The sequence below is a fragment of the Gallus gallus genome, chromosome 8, assembly GCF_016699485.2.
Source record: "Gallus gallus isolate bGalGal1 chromosome 8, bGalGal1.mat.broiler.GRCg7b, whole genome shotgun sequence".
Classification (NCBI taxonomy): Eukaryota; Metazoa; Chordata; class Aves; order Galliformes; family Phasianidae; genus Gallus; species Gallus gallus.
In genome coordinates, this window is record NC_052539.1 from 11,638,593 (window position 1) to 11,652,600 (window position 14,008).

Below are 14,008 nucleotides of genomic sequence, written 5' to 3' on the forward strand. Positions count from 1 at the left end.
TAGCCGTCACGTTTACAAGCGAGCAGCTCTCCCCAGAGGGGCCCGTTACAAGAACCACGCGATGTTGATCTGTCCGTCACGTGGAGGTTTATTCCAGTGCACCGGGAACGGCCGAGCCCGCCGCGCTACTCGCACTCCTCTGCCGCCAAGGAACGCGGCCGTCGCTCCGCCAGCGGCTTTCCTGCGCGATCCCGACAGGTGACGCCCTCCCGCTGCTCCCCGCGGCCGTGTCTCGGCCCTGAGGCGGCGCCCGCGCTGCTCCGCACACAGCCGGGGCCCCCACCGCCACCCCCTGGCCCGGCTGGTTGGCTGCGGCCCGCGTGGCTGTGCGCGGGTTGGCTGCTCGGTGGGAGGTGTGCGGGCGTGGGGCTGCCTCTTCCCGGAGGAAGATGGCGGCCGTGACCACTCTGAGGAGCAGCTGCAGGACCGCGGGGCGCCTGGTAAGGGTAGCGGTGGTCCCACGGGTGCCAGCTCGGTTCGCCGGCGAAAGCGGCGCGCGGCACCTCCGCCTCGCTGTCGTCCCGAGTCCCCGCTGCTTCCTACCGGCTGGCAGCGAGCGGTAGCCCCCCGCTGTGCGAACACGGACCGCGCAGGGACTGACCTCCCCCTTCAGCTGCGCGGCCCGGGCTCTGCGCCCGCCTCCTTCAGCCCACCCGGCCGTGTCTCATCCGTGACCCCGGAACTGGCTGTGCCCCTTCTCCCCGTCAGCTCCTAGAGCCCGGCCTGATCCCCGCAGGGCTCAGGCGCCTCTCGTGCCCGCTTCTCCAGTGACTCTCCGCACTCCCGCACCTCGGTGTCTTCCCGCTGGCCGCGTTTCCTGCGAGAGGAACCTGTGCTTCCCGTGACAGGTCGCTGCCATCCTTCTCTTGCGTTACCTCTCGGTCGTCCGACTGGTACTGCCCAAACGTTGCGCTGCCTTGTGGCCGTACATCAGTCGCTTAGTGTAGCGAGAGATCCTTGTATTGAGGGGGAAGCAGGCGTTTCCCCGAGTCCCAGCAACCCACGTACTTGTAAATTAAACGGTGCAGGTGCATCATCATGCTTCAGTAGGTGAGTTCACTGGTTGCTCTTTTGAATGCTTATAATCTCTTGAGCATAAGCCATCATGAAGATGTCAGTCTTGTAATTACTGGATTTTAGACAGCGAGTAACTTGCTTTACTAATCAAAGAATTAGAAAATAGAAGCTTCTTTTTAGTTTCCTTCGTAGCCGAACCATCTGCTCTTGCATTCAGAGGGACACTGTGATGAGATGAGTGTTCATCTTATCAGTGTGGATGCTGAACAGTGTATTTTGGAGTTGGCCATTTATGGTAGGCGTTTCCAGCAGCACACTGTGATTCTTGCTGAGCATTAGTTCTTGTGACCACCTACTGTGAAGCAGTGTTAACATCCAAGAAATCGGATGGTTATCTCAATTCTGAAGTATTACGTTTTACTTTTCTCAGTATTATTACAAACCCTTTGACTGATGATGGAGGGAGGATGGGCTGTGTGGTTATCCATGGAGGCGTTACATTGTGATGAGGGAAAGAAAGGAGCCTGAGGTTCTTGTGTTAAATGGTGAGGAGAGAACAGTGATCTGGAGAGTATGGCATGGTGCTGTTATTAAGGAGAGGAGGATGTCGGTTTAGCATATATGTAACTGTATAGTTGGAAGTAGAGAGTATTATGCAGAACAAATCAAGTTTAAGTAAACAACTCAATATAGAGAGCAAGTCAAAAGAGTTCTATAGAAGATTGTCTTTGATATGGAATCATTGCCTCTGAGCACAACGTGCACTATGGCTGAAGTATGTCTGAGTGTCATAGAATCATAGAATCACCAAGGTTGGAAAAGACCTACAAGATCATCCAGTCCAACCATCCACCTATCACCAATAGTTCTCACTAAACCATGTCTCTCAATAAAATGTCTAAATGTTCCTTGAACACCTCCGGGGTCAGTGACTCCACCACCTCTGGGCTGCCCATTCGAGCACCTGACCACTCTTTCAGAGGAGTATTTCCTGGCATCCAATCTGAATCTCCCTGGGTGCAATTTGAGGCCATACTCCTATTGCTGGTTACGTGGGAGAAGAGGCTGACCCCCAGCTCACTACACCATCCCTTCAGGTAGTTATAGAGAGCAATGAGCCTCCTCCTATCCAGACTAAACAATCCTAGCTCCCTCAGTCGCTTCTCATAAGACTTATACTCCAGACCCTTCATCAGCTTTGTTGCCCTTCTCTGGACATGCTCCAGGGCCTCAGTGTCTTTGTTGTAGTGAGGAGCACAAAAATTGAATACAGTACTCGAGGTGCAGCCTCTCCAGTGCTGAGTACAGAGGTACAATTCCCTCCCTGCTCCTGCTCGCACCACTATTTCTGATATAAGCCAGGATGCCATTGGCCTTCTTGGCCACCTGGGCACACTGCTGGCTCATGTTCAGCCAAGCATCAACCAGTATCCCCAGGTCCATTTCCTCTACACAATCTTCCAGCCACTCTGCCCCAAGCCTGTAATGTTGCCCAGCATTGCTATGGCCAAAGTGCAGGACCCAACACTTGGTCTTGTTGAACCTCATCCCACTGGCTTCAGCTCAGTGACTATCTGACAGCTTCCATGCATTTCACTCCATTTTTTGTCATTTTATATAATAAAATCTCTCATATGAGCTGCTTAGTGTAAAAAGATATGTAATAAAACTGACAACATTTGTTACCGCAGTTATAAATTCTAACTGTTAAGCTCTGCACCATTATAAAATGTAACACTGATAAGAAGCCTACAAACAAAAAGGCTTTAACACACTTATATCTCTCAGCAGAAAAACAGTAGAATGTTTTACCATGATTTTGGCATTGTAATTTAGCATTCAGAATAGGCAGTCACAGTTCAAATTATTACTGAACTACTACAGTCAAGGGTGGACACTCCATCAGATAATCCATCACCTGTATACTGTGTAACAGCATTTGTGCTGGGGCCAGCAGTCAGTTTTTAGGTTAGGCAATTAAGAAAAGCACAATAGACTTCTTCCCAAAGACACTACTCTGAATGAACTAAGTGGGCAAGACCAATCATGCCCAGAAAGATTTACTGTTTGTTCATTATAGAAATTAGAAGAATATTTGCTCTAGATCAGAGGATGCAATGTTAGTAGCAGGCAGATGTAAAGTAACTCAGTGAGACTTTGCTATGTCCTTTATTGGAGATTGTTCTGTGTAAATATTTCTTCCTAAAAGAAAGGTGATATTAAATATAGCTATCAGTGCTAGATGGAATAATACAGAAAACACGTACATAGTTGATTCAGAATTGTACAGCTTTCAGTATAATCTGCACATTAGAAGTATAGTATCAAATCAAATAGTTCAACAGTGGGGGGGTGAGTGGGAGGGGAATCAGGAAGCTTTGAGTGCTCTGAAATTCTTTGAAAGGATATTAAAAAAATAAGTTAAAATTAACTTTCCCATACAGGTGTCCTGTTTTCTGGCTCATCTGAGAAGATAATTTCTAAATTTTACAGTTTTGAGCTACCGGAGGTACATTGTAGCACCTGTTTATTTTTATTTTTTATCTCTAAATTAATTAGAGATAGTATCTATGGATCATTTGTTATTCTTATTAACTTGACATCGCCCAAGGCACCATAACACCAGAATTAAGTGAGATTTAAGAAATATTAATAAATAAGAAAGGGTGTGAACTAACTTCTGATGAAATTAATGATAAAATGCTTGTTTATGTCAATGCAAGTTCTACTGCCCTTGTTTTGACCAAGATCACGACTGATTACATGATGTTTTAAAGCATACAGCTTTGTATGAAGAATCTTTCAGAAAATTCTCTTGACCTTTTAAGTTGATTTCTGGATCAATATAATTGCAATTGAAGTTACTTAAAGATGCTTATCTCCTTTATATCAACAGAATTAAAAGAGTAACTGTTCGTGCCCTCTGCTGTGAATTTGCTTTCCCATATTTACTTCTGATCAGCTTTTGATTGGAATAGGAACTGGCAAAGAAAAACATGCTGATTTTTTTTCCAGCAGTCTACAGGACCTTTCCAGCATTCACACTGCATGAGAGTATTTCAAATGTCTGATATAGTTGATATTATCTATGCATTTTGTGTGTGTGTCTTGGCTGAACTACTTGTTTAGGGAAATTATAGCAATTATGAATCTCTTATCAGATCTTGTCATGATTTTTGTTAATTTCTTTTGTTATTGTGGCTTTAATCTCCCTATGTGTTGTGTTAGTAAAAGGAGTTAAAGATATGGCAAAACTTAGGCTAATTTAATGGTTATTATATATTCAGTAGGTATTCATTATGATTGTATTTTCCTAATAAGTTCTCCATAGAAATTACATGTTCTGGTAACTACTGTTGATTCATTAATGTTAAGTGAGCTTTGGCTTCTCAGCCTAATGTTTTAACACTTGAGACTTTTTTCCCCCAGGTTTGTGTTCACCACATTAGATCGTGCAGCAGCATTCGCTTTATAAAATCAAAATATGCGTGCGTGTTTGACAAATCTGCCTTCAACTTTAGTCATCAACAGCGATTATTCAGAACATCTGCTGGTAATCTTTTTTATAATAAAATAATTTATTTTAATTTGCTCTTTAATGAATGTTATGTTAGTGGCTTCTATATAAATAGTATTTAACTATTTTTACTGTATTCAGATTATTCTGTCTGATGTCTTACACTTAATATTAAGCAAGCTGATTTTCCTTGTTTTTTTTTTTTTCCTTGTTTTTTGTTTTTAAGTTTCACATGGCCAAATTGTCCAGTTTAAGCTTTCTGATATTGGAGAGGGCATTACAGAGGTGACTGTGAAAGAATGGTAAGCTCAGCTTTCTTTGAAATACATTAAGAAATCAGCAAGTAGTTTAAGTGCTATCTGTAATTTTCAAGTGTCAATTATTTCAGAGAGTGTGTATTCTGGGCTACTATTGAAGTCTTTCAAGTTTTGATTTCCACATTTTGAACCTTTGTATGTAGTGACATTTACATTGTTTATTTGTAATCTGTTATATTTGGGAAGAGAGGAGTTTAAATTTACCCTTAAATTTGGGTAGAGGAAATGGGATGCCCTAACTGCACCTGTATGTAGGCTTTCTTTCAGTGATTATTGTTTTTAGAGGAGATCTAGGCTGAGATTTAGAACTTTAGGAAAAATGACAACTCCAGAGAATCCACATGGTTTTATCTTGTACCCCTTTTCCATTTACTTTGATAGAAAAATGTAAATTGTTCCTAAAAAGGCAGCAATTAATGGTTTAAGCAAAATCAAGGTGTCGAGTAGAGAAAGACAGTGTTGGAATGCCTTGCTCTTTATACACATAGGATCATTAGAAGGCTTGGATTGGAAGTTACCTTAAAGACTAGTTCTAACCCCTGCTATGGGCAGGGCTGCCACCCACCAGATCAGGCTACACAGAGCCCTGTCTAACCTGGCCTTGAATGCCTCCAGAGATGGGGCAGCTACAGCTTCTCTGGGCAGTCTGTGTGAGTGTCTCACCGCACTCTGAGTAAGGAAGATAAAATAGGAGAAATATCTCTTTGTACAGAAGAGAGTTTTCCCCCTTTTAGATTTTTTTTCTGAAACTGATTATATACTGGACTTGACAACTTGAAACAGAGACCTTCTTTAGCTTCAAACCAAGTTAGACTTTTTTTTTTTTTTTTTTTTTTTTTTTGAGGTAGTTTATAATCTGTCATGAAAATTTTTCTTAGCAGGAATAATAGTAAAAATTGTATACGTGACAGTATTCTGAAATGTGTCATTTCACACAAGTGGTTTTGGAGCAATCTGGCAGAAGGTATATAGCAAATGTATCCACTGTATAATCTGCCACTTTATCCAGAATGCATTTTGTATTGCGAGGATGTACACAACTGAACTTAATCTAAAGAATATGCAGCATAGGTTTTTACTATTATAATGTTTTATACTAGCATGTGTCTTTTCTTTTAGGTATATAAAAGAAGGTGATAGTGTTTCTCAATTTGATAGCATCTGTGAAGTGCAAAGCGATAAAGCTTCTGTTACTATTACTAGTCGTTATGATGGCATCATTAGAAAACTCCATTACAATTTAGATGAAATTGCTTATGTTGGAAAACCACTTGTGGACATTGAAATTGATGCATCAAAAGGTATTGTAAGCAGTTTTTCTCCTGCATTTGTATTTGTCACCTAGAGCATGTTGCCCAGAACCATGTTCACATGACTTCTGGACATCTCAAAGGTGTGGGACTCCACAGCCTCTTTAGGTAGCATGCCCCAGTGCTCAGTCACCCTCACAGTGAAAACATTTTTCCTTGTGCCCTGACAAAACTTTCTGTGTTCCAGTTTTTGCCCAAGAGCTATTTCATCCTAACATGGGATGTCGCTGAAAGAGCTTTACTCTGTCTTCTTTACACTCTCTCTTAAAATATTTATATACATTGATGAGATCCACCTATCTCATCAGAAGAGCCATCTTTTTCTAGGCTAAACAGTCCCAGCTCTGTCAGCCTTTTTTCATAGGAGGGATGCCCCAGTCCCTTAATCATCTTTGCTGGCTCTTAGCTGGACTCCCTCCATTAGCTCCATCTCTCTCTTTTCCTGGGAAGGCCAGAGCTGGACACTGTACTCGACATGTGACCCCACTAGTGCTGAGTAGAGGGGAGAGATCACCTTCCTCAGCCTGCTGTTAACACTCCTCTTAACAGAGCCCTGGGTACCATTAGATACATTTTCCAGAAGGGCTTGTTGCTGACTCATGTGCAGCCTTTCCTCCAAGAGGCCTATATTTAACTGCATTTGTCTAGAAACACCAAGATACCTAGTGAGAGGATAGATCACTATTAACCTTCAGTATTATAATATGAAGTATTCTGAGGGCTAGCTAATACTTCCTTTGTTAGTTTTTGTAAGAAATTTGAGACTTTGTTCTGCCTTTTTTTTTTCAACTGCCTATTTAGCATGTGCCTGAGTTAGAAACTTTAAAGCAAATTCTGAAATTTAAGAAATACTTATAATCTAATACATTTTTTTTCTTCTTGCTTGCAGGTGTTGCTCCAGAAGAAGATGTTGTTGAAACACCAGCTATGTCTCATGAAGAACACACACACCAAGAGATAAAAGGTCACAAAACATTAGCAACACCTGCAGTTCGTCGTCTGGCTATGGAAAACAATGTAAGTTTACTGAATTATGTCTTGTCACATTTTATCCCTCTTTTATATTCCAATTTGACTGACTGAGAGGATATGGATTAGAGGATAGTACAGTGAGGAATGTCTTGTTTTGAATATATTTCAAATGTGTAAACACTATTGTAGAGATGGAGATAATTATGCTTTCTGATGATTGTGGTGAATAAGAAAAGAATTAGTGGGCTTAAAATGCAGCTGTGTTGCTTTAGGATGGTGGTTTCTAAAAAACAGTGGAAGTATTGAAATGGATCCATGGGGCAGAGCAGGAAGTTTTAGCTACCTTGCTCTGTTCTCCAGATTTATGTAAGAGCAAGCAATGGACTATATGGTCCTTTAAGGACTTTTTTAACTCTTTTTCTGTCTTAATCTATGAATATTCCACTGTTTTTTGAAAGCTTATGGTGCTTTTTTTTGAGAAAATTAAAACAACAAATAGAGGAATTTAAGTGACAAATAACTCTCTTCAAATTAATACTTCACTATTGATCCTGTAATAACAAGGTAAGTAGTATTCACTGTTCCTCCTTAAAGTATGCAATTAAGATGCCTTGTGGGCCTTTTAGGTGATTTGAACAATGTTGCATACCTAATAAATCACAGGAAGTGTCACCTGATGCTGCAGAGACGGATGGGTTCTTTAGAGATCCTGGGCAGAAATGAGGATGCTACTAAGCTGTAGTTACAGTTAAAGCATTATTATTTCACCAAATTTTGTAATTAGCATAGCACAGAATTTTTTGTTTGGTTGGTTGTGGGTTTTTTTTTGTAGTGTAGTGTATGGTTACTCAGCATTTATTCTAATCACCTGGACCAGATCAGGCCAAATATTAATAGTTAGCATGCAATATAACGGTCACAATCTAGATTTGTAGAAGATGTAAAGGAATATTAGTCACTCTCTCCATCCTTGGAGGAAGCATACCACAGTGGAGATGTCCCTGAACACCAGGGATCATGTATTTTGCTGTCCTGCAGCAGGTCCATTTCAAATCCCCCTTAAGACTTGTAGCTCCTTGACTTTACAGGCTGTGCTCTGTGTCCTGTTAAGCTTCCCTGTTCTGTGATGGGTTGGCTGGGTTCATTTTGGGTGCTTGAGTGCCCAGGACCTTCAAGATGCCAATAGGGAGGGAAAAGTTGTCTAGCTACCAGCAGCCTTCAAAGCCAGTGAGGAGAGGGTGAGTGAGGACTAATACATTACCCATTTTCTGTAATAGATACTGGTTATTTGCCTCATAAAATGTTATTGGGTTATACTAACGGACTCTTTAGCAGAGTCTTTTGTGATAGGACAAGGGGAAATGCTTTCAAACTTGAAGAGGGGAGATTTAGATTAGATTTAAGGATAATTTTTTTTATAAATAAGAGTGGTGAGGCATTGGAAGCTGGAACAATTTGCCCAGAGAGGTGATTGATGCCCTGTCCTTGGCGGCATTCAAAGTCAGGCTGGACCAGGCTCTGAGCAACTGATATAGCTGCAGATGTCCCTTTTTTTTTTTATGGTGGGGGAGTTGGGCTAGATTGCCTTTAAGGATCCCTTCCAACTCAAAAGATTCTGTGATTCTATGATAACTGCATTAACAGGGATTGGGAGCTAGGAGTGTTGATCACAGAAAGGAAAATAAAACAGCAGGTATGTTGGATCAATAACTGTTAACCATATTTCATAGTATAGGAATACATATATTGCTGTAAATATATATATTGCTGTAAAGAAATTGTCATAGTTTGTTACATACTTTTCAGATTAAATTGAGTGAAGTTATTGGAACAGGGAAAGATAACAGAATCCTGAAGGAGGACATTCTCAGTTTTTTGGCCAAACAAACAGGAGCTATCCTACCTCCATCACCAAAGGCTGAAATTATTGCACCGTTGTCAAAATCAGAGACAGTGCCAACTGCTCCAAAGGACAAAGCGCGCAAAATTCCAATACCTATTTCCAGACCCGTTGTGTTTTCAGGAAAAGATAAAACTGAACCCATAACAGGTAAATCATCAAATATAAAGTCTTGAGAAAATGTTCGCAGTAAACTACTGGTGAATGTAACTCAATGAACATTTGGCTCCATTTGATGGGAGTGTTTCAATTTATTATTTTACGTACAAAATAGGAAAATATGCTCTCTGCAAGAAGATGTTGCATAAAGTTATTATTTTGTGATGTAATTGTTCATATTTTGGTTGGATGGAGTTTGGTTGCAAGTTGCGTTTGCTCATTTTTAACCCATATTTCTTCAAATGTATTCTGAAAGGGGTTGGAATTTAGAAACATTTGTGAATTTGTTACAGTTTGAGTGATTGTGTAATTTGTAGCAAAGTAATTTCTTTCAGAGAAACAGTAAAAGACACAGAGGTAAGAAAAATCTCACTGAAAGAGGAAAATAAAAGATTTTAATTTTCACTCTCAGTGCCAAGAAGTTAATTTTGTTCATGTAAGAAGTCAGTGAATATTTTCCAGGCTTTCACAAGGCAATGGTAAAGACTATGAGTGCTGCCTTAAAGATCCCTCACTTTGGTTATTGTGATGAGATTGACTTGACTCACCTTGTTCAGTTGCGAGAAGAGCTCAAACCTTTAGCACAAAGTCGTGGAGTTAAGCTTTCCTTTATGCCTTTCTTCATAAAGGTAAGAAATGCAGCAGAACACTGTGTGGTGTACTAATGCAGATTTTACCAAAATCTCGTGCTAGGTCATTGTTTTACGTTTGGAGCACACTCATCTAAAAAATCACAGATCACAAGAAAAGTATCAGCTTTTCTTGTTTAATGCACCATCTATCAATTTACTGTTGGAATTGTAGTTAGGTTAGATAATATGGAAATTTTTTGAAACTTTAATGAGAAAGTAAGAGCAGATACAACATGACAGAGTACGTGAGTAAGCATCACTGAATGTGTAATTTAAACAAAACATATTTTGGAAACAATTCATAGTTTTGGTGACCTTCATTAAAATCAATCTCATACTTAAAATGCTATGTAATTGTTGTTGGTAGTGAATCCCTCAGATGAATGAATATGTTTATGTTGTTCAGGTCAATTGAACATATGCCTTCTCTTGTTCAAACACTTGTACTCCTGTAGTTGTCATGGTTTCATTTCCAATTGCCATCATCGCTGAAGGCTGAATGCATAGCTTAATCTAAAATTTCTGATAATGCTATTTCAACTGGAGTGTATTACTTTGGAGTACTTACTTTGCTCACTCTTTTAATGGGAATTACTGTTCCTGAAATAACCATCTAATTGGAGAGTTTAGAATGAAATTGCTGTGGAATATCCTAACTTTTTTCTTGAGATATTTAATTCTAATTGTGGAACAGGAAATAACTTTAAAAATTGGTTATTACTTTTTATATGTCTGTCTGACATATTTGTTTTTTATAAATTTTTCCTTCTGTTTACTGTGATCATAACACAATAGCAACACACAAGGAGCACGTAAGAGAGTTAAAGCTACATTTGATTGCACTGAAGAAATGTAGGTTATTAGCCTCATTTGTCTCCCAGCGTTCCTTGTTTTCCATGCACTTCTCTGAGTTATCAAGTATAAAAATCTATTTTTTTGTTTATGTTTAACAGGCAGCTTCTCTGGGATTATTGCAGTATCCCATTCTTAATGCTTCTTTGGATGAAGGCTGTCAAAACGTCACTTACAAGGTTTGTAAACTACTGATAAAAGTTGTGAGCCAAACTAACATTTAATGAGGACTTTTCAGAATGTCTGAGCGAATTGGAAGAACACATATAAAAATCGTAGTGGTATGCTGGAAAATAATTTAAGTATCCACATTCTGTCTAAGATTAGATTTGATTCAATATAGATCTTAATTCAGTGGTTTGTTTAATTAAAGTCATTTTTTCACTTCAGCTTGTTCTCAAAAGTGCATATTATTATAGTGATTTCCTGGTTTCCACCTGAAGATAGACCAAGCTAATATCAAAGACCAAGATAATATCTAAAATCCAAAGACAGTAATTTTTAGTAATGGCACAGTGTTTCTGCTGTTTGGACTCTCAGCTATTATGCATTTAAATCATATTTTAAACTTAGTTTTGATAAAACTTATTTAATTTTTGTATAAGGTGCTGGCCGGATACTTCTGGAAAGAAGTGTCTGCATTCTTAAGTGATGTGTGTGTGTGTATGTATTTACATGTAGTTAGTAAAACTTCCTTTTGTGCTGTTTTATCAGACTCAGATGAATCCTTACATACTCCTCCTAGCAAGTATGCATGTTGTGTTGACTACTTCTGTTAATGTCCGGTTAATGAAACTTATTGTAGGCTTCACACAACATTGGAGTTGCTATGGACACAGAGCAAGGTTTAATTGTCCCAAATGTGAAAAATGTTCAAGTCAGTAGTATCTTTGAGATTGCTTCTGAATTAAATCGCCTACAAGCCTTGGGCTCTGCCAGCCAACTGGGAACAAATGATCTCACTGGGGGAACGTTCACCCTTTCAAATATTGGCACAGTAAGTACAAGAAAAATGAGAACTTGCATCTGAAAACTGCATTTGAAGTGAACACCTTAATAAAAGTTTAACATGCAAAGAACAAAATGAGTAGTAATTCCTGCTAGAAGCTTTTCAAATAAGTGATTCAGTTATTTGTTAACTAGTATCCCTGGCATTTTCTTCTTTAGATTGGTGGTACTTATGCAAAGGCAGTGATTCTACCTCCTGAAGTCGCTATTGGAGCACTTGGAAAGATACAGGTATACTGACTTTATCTCAGTAACGCGAGTGCTTAACTGTAGTGAACTATGGTTGTCTTCAGTGAAAATGTTCTTATGTGTTTGTTTGTTTTTAATATAAACATGATTTCTTTCTGTTACATAAGTGCCTAGCTTGTGATTAAGAAGTGTTGTGGTATTTTTAGATGGCTAAGCAGAGACACTGAAGTCTTTTCTGCCAGAGTTTCAGCTTTTTCTCTAGAATTCTCTAACATTCACTCAGATCTGTAATTAATCTTCTAGTTACTAGCAAACAACATAAACATACGATTTTAAAGTTTTTGTAACGTGGTAATAGCAGTCGTATGGTGATTACGAGAAAACTTGAGACTTAAAGTATTTTAATAGTATTTAGCTTTATGAGCCAGATGGCTGAATGTAGGACTCTAAGGTCACAGCAGTTTTTTATTTTCTGAATTTTGATATTTAACTATTTAATGCAGACATTTGAGATCAATGCTGGATATGACATTAATATCAATTAAAAATACTTTTCACATGTTCTTCCTATGAGCCTCACCTCATGAATGCTTTAGGAAAACTGTCATTTTGAGCACTAACGGTGCAAGTATTTACTCAGAAGAAAGCCTCTGGGTCAGTGAAAGTTTTCACTACTTTGTATCCGGGATGGTGGAAAGTAGATATCGCTGTTTATTATGTAGGTTCACAGAAACAGTAATGGGAAGCTCTTTAATTCTCAATGACACTACTGCTGTCTGTCTAATTTAGCAAAATATTTGAATTTAAATTAGCAATAAAAATGCAGTTTTGTTAAAGAAAATATTAAATATTTCTATTTTTATTTTACTCCTTTCACTGGTTTTTAGGTTCTTCCTCGATTTAATGGAAAAGGTGAAGTATTTAAAGCACAGATAATGAATGTGAGCTGGTCAGCTGATCACCGCATTATTGATGGAGCTACAATGGCCCGTTTTTCTAACCTCTGGAAATCTTATTTGGAGAACCCTGCTTTGATGCTGCTAGACCTTAAATAAAGGAAATCACAGCTAGAATATGCCTTTAAACTGTGTTAGACTGAATAACTACAAAAGCTGGCTTTGCTAGCACATACCCTTTGCTACTCATGTTATGTAATAATTTTATGTGGTTGAAAGCTCTCAACAGCTGATATCAGTCTATTCATTAATTGTTACTTCTTTCAATTAGCAGTGCTGTAATTTCTTCTACAGCAGGCTGTCAATAGATTATGGCACAACTTCTGAATGTGGTGATGGATTGTCTTTATTTTGCCTTCTTTAATACATATGATTGTAAGACTGGTGTAAATGAATTACTGATCTACATCTGTAGTATTTTTAAGCAGATTAACTCATTTTGAAGGTAAAAACGCACAGTTCTTCTTTGTTGGAAACATAAATTTGTCTTAACAGATAATATCAAAATGCCCAAAAGAAGTTATGCAAAATTAAATGCAAATAAAATTCCTATTATGCATCTGCTGTAAGTTGTCCAGAGAGCTTTTTGTTGTTCAACAGAGTTAAACTTTCAAGTGTTCTACTAGTCCGCTTTTTCCTGGTATTACTTGCACAGGTACTTTAGCAAATGATAAAAGAAGAGGGCATATTTATTCAAATACTCACCAATAACATTTACTGATAACTATCAGGGCCTTTAAACTCTCTAGAATATACTGTATTCTTATAGGCTGGATGTAGTTACAGTCCTTAAATTCCACTATTTTTGTTTCTTACAGAAAGCGTTTATTTGTAGAAAAGGAGGATCTTATTAGTTATTGTGACGTTAAATAAGTCTGACAACAAACAGAATGTGCTCTAGAAGTTTGCACCATCTTACAATATTGATGTTCAGTTGCTAGAATTTGACAGGTTAATCTGATACAACTAAGAATTAGTATTTAATAAAAATATTATGCAGAATAACTGACACAAGGCAAAGAATGAAGAGGTTCAAGTTCATGCCTTCAGAACAGATGATAATTGTGCTGCTTTAAGGTAAACTTAAGAGATGATGAGGACTGTAGTGCTTATTTGGTAGGAGTTACAAAGAAAATGGTTGGATATAAATGCCTTCTAGAAACATAAGCTTGAAACAGA

General features: G+C 38.7%; 1 protein-coding gene across 1 annotated transcript; it reads left to right on the forward strand.

The window, feature by feature from the left end:
• The first annotated feature begins 365 nt into the window (after positions 1 to 365).
• Positions 366 to 13,393, forward strand: DBT (dihydrolipoamide branched chain transacylase E2). The gene is made up of 11 exons (NM_204656.2): positions 366 to 440; positions 4,447 to 4,570; positions 4,761 to 4,836; positions 5,971 to 6,152; positions 7,051 to 7,178; positions 8,940 to 9,183; positions 9,655 to 9,821; positions 10,778 to 10,855; positions 11,482 to 11,673; positions 11,844 to 11,915; positions 12,761 to 13,393. Exons 1-11 carry the CDS (start codon positions 390 to 392, stop codon positions 12,926 to 12,928), a joined length of 1,482 nt encoding a protein of 493 aa, NP_989987.1. The 5' UTR covers positions 366 to 389; the 3' UTR covers positions 12,929 to 13,393.
• Positions 13,394 to 14,008: the final 615 nt, after the last annotated feature.

Coding starts and splice junctions, on each gene's coding strand:
- DBT (NM_204656.2), top strand. CDS start 390: ATGGCGGCCGTGACCACTCTGAGGAGCAGCTGCAGGACCGCGGGGCGC. Junction 441..4,446: donor GCAGGACCGCGGGGCGCCTG/GTAAGGGTAGCG, acceptor TTTTTCCCCCAG/GTTTGTGTTCACCACATTAG. Junction 7,179..8,939: donor GTCTGGCTATGGAAAACAAT/GTAAGTTTACTG, acceptor CATACTTTTCAG/ATTAAATTGAGTGAAGTTAT.